This window comes from Humulus lupulus, chromosome 4 (assembly GCF_963169125.1).
Source record: "Humulus lupulus chromosome 4, drHumLupu1.1, whole genome shotgun sequence".
Lineage (NCBI taxonomy): Eukaryota > Viridiplantae > Streptophyta > Magnoliopsida > Rosales > Cannabaceae > Humulus > Humulus lupulus.
Window position 1 is genome coordinate 230,239,688 of NC_084796.1, and position 10,184 is coordinate 230,249,871.

General features: G+C 32.9%; 1 protein-coding gene across 1 annotated transcript; it reads left to right on the plus strand.

Annotated features, from left to right (window-relative positions):
• Nucleotides 1-6,135: 6,135 nt before the first annotated feature.
• On the plus strand, nt 6,136-7,626 carry LOC133832974 (uncharacterized). The gene has a single exon (XM_062263242.1). It carries the CDS (start codon nt 6,136-6,138, stop codon nt 7,624-7,626), a length of 1,491 nt encoding a protein of 496 aa, XP_062119226.1.
• The last annotated feature ends 2,558 nt before the right edge of the window (nt 7,627-10,184 follow it).

A 10,184-nucleotide genomic window follows, 5' to 3' on the forward strand; every position in this document is an offset into this window, starting at 1 on the left:
GGTTACAGAGTTCATTCCCACATATTTAGGGAAGATATTCTGTACATCAATTCAAATAATGACATTAAATGCAATATCTCCTATATACATGGAAACGTCCCCTAAGGATCAGGAACGGATAACAGATTAAATGGTATTCCTTAAATATTGGGATTACACAACAATAAATATGTTCACAAGTAATGGGCTATCCCAGGTGACTCATCAGGTCTTCAAGATCAGGAATCGGCATTATGACTTTCAAGACTTATAGAACTGTTACGAACTTACCACCCAACTTCAGAACATGCTCGGAGTAGATAGATACTATCGAAGCTATCACACTCGAGCTTGCACTTCCCAAGCTCGGACTGTTTTATCTGAAGACAAACAGTAACAGATGTATTCCAGTGTTGTGCCATTCAAACTCAGAAAATATTCCGAGGTTACACATCTTCAAGGTCGTAGTTTTACTTCAGAGATTTTACAGCTGGACCAAAAGATGTTTTCATACGTGTCGAGCTCACACCTGACGAGCCTAGTTTTCGGGGCCATAACCTCTTGTCTCGAAATTTGGGTGTAACAATAATATTATATTTTTATTTAAAAATTCATTTAAGTATTACAAAATAAATAAAAATGATTTGAAATTCTTAAATATTAAAAAATTAAATAAAAAGAATTGAAAATCATTTTCAACCCAGATAAATACGGGGCTGGGAACCTCTACACTTTTTTATCTTCTTTTCAAGTTTCTTGTATCAAAGAAAGAGGGTAATGGCCGGGGCCAGAGAAGACGATTTTAAGAGCCTTGGGGTCATGACGGGGTGGGTGGTTTTGAGAGTTTTGACAAGTTTCTAAACTAGATATGAAGAATCTGTGGCCCCAAAGTCGTTATTTTCGTATCCATACCCAGAAATCATTCACCATTCCATATACCCAGTTACACAAGATCTTATAGAGGCTAAGGTGACGTCCGATGAGATCTGCGCTTGAATCTTTTGGCTATGGTTGGGGCGACGTTCGACGAGATCTGTGCCTGAATCTTTCGGCTGGGGTTGGGGAATCGATGCCTCCTCGAGGTCGTGGCTGGGTCTCAATAGAGGAGATGGGCGACGTCTGGGGCTGGGGGAAGAAAACTTAGAACTGATTTGGGCATCTCAATGGTGGTCACTGATTTGGAGATGATGAACATACACAAGTAGTTAGGGTTTTCTAAATGAGTTTGGTTGTAATTTTTTTTTTTTTAAAAAAAATTATTGGTTTGTGTATCTATACTATTAGTAAAAGAGCGCATAAGCAGCTCTTGGTCCATCTTTTTTTCCATTTTCATCCCTAAACTATTTTATATATTACTTTTACTGTTTAATCAAAAAACATGTAATTCTTAATTTAAATAAGGTTATTTAGGTAGTTTGGCCGATTTTGTTTTGGACTTACCTAATTTTTTTTTTTTTGGAAAGTGTTTTGCCCATCCTTATTTCAGTATAGATACATCATCATCTGTTCTCTTGTCAGAAAAAATTGCATACTTTTTGTCTAAAAAAATATATTTCATGATAACAAAAGTAAATAATGATAACAAATAAAATGTACTTTTTGTTAAAGTATACTTTTTGTTTTGGAGTGTTGTGAATAGATGGAAACAGATTTGGAAAAAAAAATGGAACAGCCCAAAACAAAAATGTGTGATATTACTTAAATACCCAAATCCAATATAGAAATTATACTTTTTATGAAAACAAGACAAAGTAAATATAAATTAGCATAAGGTTAAAAGTGGAAAAAAAGTGTAAAAAAAGTGGCAACAATTAGCATAAGGTTCTCCTCAGCTTTGTGTGATATTACTCTTTCTCTCTCCTCACGTTACCCATCCAGACATTTGGTTTACACCATTTTCCCCTTTTATTTCTCTCTCTCTCTCTCCAGCTTTGTGCAGCAGTACAGATCAAGTTGTGAAGACCATATTCTGGTTTCTGCTCTTTAAGGAACTCTCTGATGGTGGTGCTGGATTTCTAGGGTTTTATGTAAGGGGGTTTTGTTTTGTTTTTTATTTTTCTAGAGACTTGAGTGAGAGTTGTACGAGCTTCAATGCTGACTGCCTGGTATTCGTGGCCGGCTCTCAAGGTCTACTACAATTCTAACCGTAAGGAACTGAAACCGGAGCGCTCCAGAAAAGGATGGCGCCGCCGCACCGAAGAGTTAGCTGACCTCTGTGATCGATGCGGGTAAGTAGAGTTTTTTCCTCGACTATTTTATTTGGCTTGCTGTGTGGGTGTACTCTGTTTTGTTTTTGTTTTTGTTTTCCTCCCCGTTTACTTGAACCATGGAAAGTGATTTTGATTTTGGTGCTCTGTTTGAGTTTGAATTTCGGTGAGGTTTAGGGTTTTACTTGTGGGTATTGGGAGTAATTTACTGATTTGAGAGTTGGTTATGGTGTTATTAGCCGGTTTGCTTTTGCGTTTCTGGATTTGGGGTGTATCAAGCATGATCACGTGTCTTGAAGAAATTTTCCTTATTTCAATTTAAAAATGTGCCTGTGCTTATTCTTGCATTCGCATTTTATGCTTCTCTCTAACTATGGATATGTTTATGTTTTCTTTACAACTTGCTTCTCCACCATATAACTTATATGCATATGAGGTGTTTGTGAAAATGTGTATGTTTACTCTTGCATCTGCCTATGTTTTCTTCACATCTTTCTTCTATTTTAGATTACTCCATAAGTATTATGTTTACTATTTAACTTCTAAATTTATAAAAGCATTTTGGCATAATAACGTCTGCAGCATCTTTTTTAGTTCTCAATATATATGTACATATGTTTCTCTCTCACTTTGACTCTACCTATGTTTATGTTTTCTTCACATCTTTCTTCTATTTTAGATTACTCCATAAGTATTATGTTTACTATTTAATTTCTAAATTTATAAAACCATTTTGGCGTAATAACCATTTACAAAACCATTTTTAACGTAAAAAAAAGTTATTTTTTGGAGTATTTTTTTTCTTCTGCTTAATGTGTTGCTCCTTATATCTCTTTCTCTTGCCACCTCATCCTTTTTATCATTATCTAAAATTAATTTGTGATTCATACGTTGACTACTGTTTCTCTTTCATGTGGTATACTATTCTAGAAGATGAAAAAACAATTTAGCTATCATTTTATGTCGGTAACTTTTAGGGCGGTGGTAATTGATATTCAATAAATATATGCACAAAAAATTAACTTGCTGAGCTAGGAGAACCCTGAAGCTACATACAGACACAAATCAAAAGGTTTTCTATTTTATTTCATGATCCCAAATTTAGCAAATAATTTAGCGTTAGTTCCTGTGCATGTAAAATGTTTGCAGAAATGTGTCTATTCCTCCCTCATCCCATCTCTTTGTGTTTCTCTCTCTATGTTGAGTTTTATTTGTACCATGCTTTTATGTTAGGCTACTCCATCAGTACTAAATATGTTTACAATCCAACTTTTACATTTACATACTAATTAATTTATAAAATTATTTTCCTTTGAAAAATTCCTGTAATCATGATCTTTAAATATATATATAAGTTGCCATCAAAGAAAATTTTGGATTTATGTATATATTTGTATGGAGTTTTTGGCTGTTTTATTTGGCTTGTTGTGTGGTTTTACTTTGTTTTTTTTTTTTTTTCCTCCCTCTTTGCTTGAACTATGGAAAGTGATTTTGATTTTGGTGCTCTATTTGAATTTGAATTTCGGTGAGGTTTAGGGTTTCACTTGTGGGTATTGGGAGTAATTTACTGAATTGAGAGTTAGTTATAGTGTTATTAGCCGATTTGGTAATGAAGATTATGCCTGACTGAAATGTTTATTTGGGCAGTTTGGCTTTAAGATACCATTTCCCTTTTTTTACTTCTTGCTTTTGCCTTTCGGGATTTGGAGTCTACCAAGCATGATAATGATATATAACCTATAATGATATATAACCTTCAACCATTTATTGTACTTCTCGACCATATAACTTCTATGCATATAAGGTGTTTGTAAAAATGTGCCTGTGCTTGTTCTTGCATCTGCATTTTATTAAAGTTTTACCAAGGTGTTTATTGAATGTGGAAGACAACCATATATATATATATAAAGTGTTATATAAAGGAGGAAGTAAAGATGTTAAATTTTTCAAAGTTCATTAAAGTTGATTTCAAGAAGCTAGAAAAAGTTTTGTTCCACTTAAAGACAGTATCCTTTTGTCAAATTGGGACTTGTCAATGACTATATATGTATTTGCTCGATTGGTTTATTATAAATTGTTCTTTCTTCAATTTAGTAATTTTTTTTTCAATACTAACATGTACTTTGTATATAATTTATTTGGCTAATATCAATTTATTTGCCCAGAAAGGTCTTCAGTAGGTAATGTATTCAATTCTTCTCTTTTTTAACTTAATAAATTATATTGTTAATTTTGGCATACATACTACAAGAAAAAGCATTTTACATGTCCTTAGAAAAATGATGTTATTTTATTGTTGACTTAGTATCCCTAATAACAGTGAACTTAACAATATTTTAACTATTAGTTTTGGCATCACTAAATCACTGTCCAGTAAATGTGTCAGCAGTCTATTCATGTCTTTTATCAAATTCCAAACAAATAAAATTTAATATCATTTATGCATTGTCGATGCCTTGCTACATCACTTACTTAAATACACCATTAAATGAGCAGGGTCAGTGTTTTGTTCAATTTGTAGTTCTTACTTTCACTGGGGCCACTACGAAACAAATGGCTTCTCGTTTGAAAAGGAAAAATTGGTATTCAAATTTATCTCCACAAAAGAAAGATGATATAAAAAAGAGACGAAGGGAGATTTACATTAAAAAGAACAAGGTTGTGATGCCTATGGATGGAGGCATTTGCACCAACTCTACCAACACTTTTGAAATCGGTTAGTCAATAGTTTGGTTTTGAAAACATTTCGAAGAACTCTACACTAAAAATCTACAAATTCATTTTAGGATCTTCTTCCACCGCCTCGATGACCAACTCTATTGAATGTGGAAGACAACCACATGTTTCACTCAAGAAGAAATCTGCCACATCTGCATTAACAAATATTCCTTTTAGGCAACATTTTTTACCAATGGAATCACCTTACATACACTGTCATGCAATAAGATTTCACACTGAAACTAAAGGATTTTGCTGCTCTAATGGTGATATATCATTAGTGTCAAACCTCATTCCACGCCAACTTCATGCTCTTTTCACATCTGATTCTGATGAGTCAGCAGAATTCTGAAAATATATTCGAACATATAATAACACTTTTGCATTTACATCCTTCAGTGTTAAATATGATAAAGAGTTATGCAAGAGAAATAAAGGAATATATACATTTCGAATTCAAGGACAAGTGTATCATTTCATAAATAAATTGTTGCCATCAGATAATCACCCTTCCTATTTGCAACTTTATTTTTACGACACAGAGCATGAACTCCAACATCGAATGTGTAATTCATCAAAAATGAAATCGTACATATTGACAAAATTAATCGAGATATTATCATTCAACCCTTACTGTCGCTTCTTCATAAATCTAAGAGAATTGTTTGATTTAGATAACTATAAAATCCTCATTCGATCAAACACTCACATAGATCAACGAGTTTACAATCCTCCTCCAATTTCTCAAGTTGCGACAGTGTGGATTGATGACCATTCCTCTGGTGAGCATAAAAATCGGGATATTATTGTTCAAAGCCATTCAGGATATTCACACAATGTTGAATATTATTTCAGTTGTTATGACCCTTTGCAATACCCTTTATTATTTCGCCATGGAGAAAGTGGTTGGCATTGTGGAATTAAACGAGCTTGCAAAAATACTTATACACCATATGCCACAAACACTAAATTATTTGATTTAGACCACATAGAACTTCCTACAGAACTTCTCCAGAAAGAAGCACAAGGTACATAAAAGACATGAATTAGTTATATTTTGAATGATATCTCCAATATAGTACTTTCTCTTTGTCTTCCAGTATGTACAAATAAGACAACGCGAACTAACGTTTCTTGTCGAGAATATTATTGCTACAAGTTACAAATTAGGCCATCGGAGGAGTCAATTTTATTACAAGCAGGAAGGTTGCTACAACAATATGTTGTTGACATGTATGTTAAGCTGGAGACATCTAGACTAGATTATTTCCATCATAAGCAAAAAGAGATTCGAGTTGAATTATATCAAGGAATCATTGACAGTATTGAGGATGGTGAAAATCGAGGATGTAAAGTTGGTCGTAGGATTATTCTACCTTCATCGTTTATTGGAGGACCTAGAGACATGAGAAAAAGATATATGGATGCAATGACATTAGTTCAACGATTTGGAAAACCAGATATATTCCTCACAATGACATGTAATCCTAATTGGTATGAAATCAAGCAAGAATTAGGCCCTAATGATGAGGTTCAAAATCGACCAGACTTAGTTGTTCGTATATTTAGGGCAAAGTTAGAGGAGTTAAAAAAGGATTTATTTATTAGACAAATTTTTGGAGGAGTAGCAGCATATGTCTATGTCATTGAATTCCAGAAAAGAGGACTTTTGCATGCACATTTATTGATAATTTTAAAACCCAACTCAAAAATTTATGGACCTGAAAACTTCGACAAAATTGTGTCAGCAGAAATACCACATGAAACCCATAACTCTCATTTATATACAATGGTAGTCAAACATATGATACATGGTCCTTGTGGTTCTATAAACCCAAAGAATGTTTGCATGAAGAAAGAAGGAAAATGTAGAAATCGCTATCCTAAATCTTTCTGCTCCATCACAACACAAGCACAAAATGCATATCCTAGATATAAACGATGCGATGATGGTAAACACATTCAAGTAAGAGGCACTACTTTAGATAATCGTTGGGTTGTTCCATGCAATCCATTTTCACTTGCAAAATTTGACTGCCATATAAATGTAGAAATATGTTCTACTATAAAAGCTGTGAAATACTTGTATAAGTATATTTACAAGGGACATGATCATGTGGCTTTTAATATTACATCTTCAAATGATGAGAGTATGATTAATGAAATTGATCATTTCCAATCAGCAAGATGGATTTTGTCTCCAGAAGCTACGTGGAGAATATATGGTTTCACATTAAATGAAATTTACCCAGCTATTTATTCACTTCAATTACATCTCGAAGACAAACAACTCGTTACATTTAACACATCAACAAAACTTTCACATATAGTACAATCTGATGTGTTCTCACGATCTATGCTAACTGAATTCTTCAGATTGAACAGCTACAATGAAGCCACACGAACACTTTTGTATAAAGAGTTCCCTGAAAATTTTGTTTGGAATCAACAACAAAAAATTTGGACACCACGAAAGAAAGGAGTTGTCATTGGAAGAGTAGTGTCTGCATATCCAACTGAAGGTGAACGATATTATTTAAGATTATTGTTAAATCATATAAGAGGAGCAAGTTCTTTTGATGATCTCAAAACTTTCAACAACATTCGAGTTACAACATTTCGCGAGTTAGCTATGTTACATGGATTATTGGAGTCGGATAATGCCATAGAACAATGCTTAGAAGAAGCTAGCATTAACCAAATGCCTTGTACTCTACGATGATTGTTTGCTACTATTTTAATTTATTGCAGACCTACTAATCCTAAAAAGTTATGGGAACTATTTGAAAAACCAATGTCGGAAGATTACTCTACTTCACATCCACCTTTATCTCATATAAGATCACAAGTACTCCACCATATTCATTCAGTGCTTCAAACAATGGGAAGTGATATCAATTATTACCATTTGGTCGATTATACAGTCACATCCAATGAAGAAGCTATGAAACTAAAAGAAATACGCGAAGAATTAAATATATTAATATCTGAAGAGGATTTATTACTACCAGAAACTTTGAATGTCAAACAAAGAGAGGCATATGATATAATTGTTCAAAAAGTATTTGCTAGAGAATCTGCTACCTTTTTCATGGATGGACCTGGGGGGAACTGGGAAAACTTATTTATATAGAGCTATTCTTGCTACAGTGAGATCGCGAGGCATGATTGCTTTGGCGACAGCATCCTCTGGAGTGGCTGCAATTTTATTACCTGGTAGTCACACTGCACACTCAAGATTTAAAATTCCTCTCACTTGCGAAAAGGATACTATATGCACAGTTAGCAAACAATCTGGATTAGCCAAATTACTACAATGCGCAAAATTGATAATATGGGATGAAGCTCCGATGTCTCATCATCAAACAATAGAAGCTTTGGACTTAATGTTGAAAGATATAAATGATTCTGCTCAACCATTTGGTGGTAAAGTTGTTGTGCTTGGTGGAGATTTCCGACAAGTATTACCTATTGTTCAAAAAGCCAGAAGAGAAGAAACTATTGATGCAACTTTAGTGAAATCATATTTATGGCCTTTACTTCACAAAATTCAATTAACAGAAAATATGCGCGCACGATTAGATCCAAAATTTTGTAAGTTTTTACTTCGTGTCGGCAATGGTGAAGAACCAACAAATAATGATGAAAAGATTGAAATTCCTGCATCAATGATTATTCCATATGAAGATGATACTTTATCATTAAAAAATTTAATAAATAATATCTTTCCAAAATTAGATGAATGTGCAAGCAATACACATATGATGATCCATCGAGCAATATTGACACCAAAGAATGAATATGTTGATCATATAAATAATTTATTGATACAACAATTCCCAGGCAACGTAACTACGTACTATAGCTACGATGAAAACATAGACTCCACTGAACAAAAATTTGAAGAAGATTTTTTACATAGCTACACACCAAGTGGGTTTCCCCCTCATCAACTTCTTCTAAAACCAAATTGTCCAATCACATTGCTACAAAATATTAATCCTTCAGAAGGCTTGTGTAATGGTACACAACTATTGTGTCGTCATTTCAGCTCAAATTTAGTTGACGCGGAGATAGTTAGTGTTCAATATTATGGAAAAAGAGTCTTCTTACCAAAAATTCCATTTACACCAATTGAAAATCAACAAAACTTATTCCCTTTTAAAAGAACTCAATTTCCAATTCGCTTAAGTTTTGCTATGACGATAAATAAAGCTCAAGGTCAAAGTTTAGAGCATGTTGGATTATACCTTCCGTAGCCTGTATTCTCCCATGGTCAACTTTATGTTGCTCTATCTAGAGCAAAAACATCGCATTCAATCAAAATACTCATTCGCCCGAGCATTCATGATATATGTGATTTCAACCTAACAAAAAATATTGTCTATCATGATTTACTACAATTAAGCAACTCACAATAAACTTCAAATCATGAGCTAATATTATTATTATAATAATTATTATTAATCCATAGTATAATATTATTATATTGATTGATTCTTAACATATACTTACTATATTTTCCATCTCTATATTAATCTTAGGAATTATTTTCAATGTCTATGCTTTGAGCAGATCTGGAAGATGGAGAGGCAAGTCAAAAGCATAAAAGAAATATTCCCTCGAAGTAAAAATTGGATCTGCAAGGTATTAGTAGCTGAGAAGCATCCTCCCAGAAATTCTCGCCATAATTCCTCCATATTTCAACACCTTCTGCTTGTTGATAAGGATGTATTTTACTTTTATTTACAAATTAATCCTTAATTCTATAAATATACAAGTAATGATATATATATGTCTATTTTAACATACCTTTTATTTATGGTGATTCTTTAATAAAGATACCATAAAATATATACAAGAAACAAGTATATCATATAGTACATATATATATATTATAAAAGCTTCAACAACCATTTAGTTATTTTTGCTCTAAGTCACTAAGATTTTTTGGGATAATAACTCTAGGTTATTTTCAATATCACACCTACATTCTGTGTAGTCTATTTAAAGTAATTGTGTTTCAAAGTATTATTTCCATAGTATCATTTATCTTTATGACTTTCCCTTACTCACATTAAACAACTTTCTACATAATTTTACTAAGAACTGTTAGAATATTTACGTAGCATGACTTTAAGCTATTTTAAGTAATCATATAAACATAAAAAATGATACATTATTACATAAAACATGCTCCTCACATAATTTAATCAAGCAACCATATGTCCTCCCCTCAAAGATAGCACACATGTGATAAAGAAACTTCTTTCTGTTTAT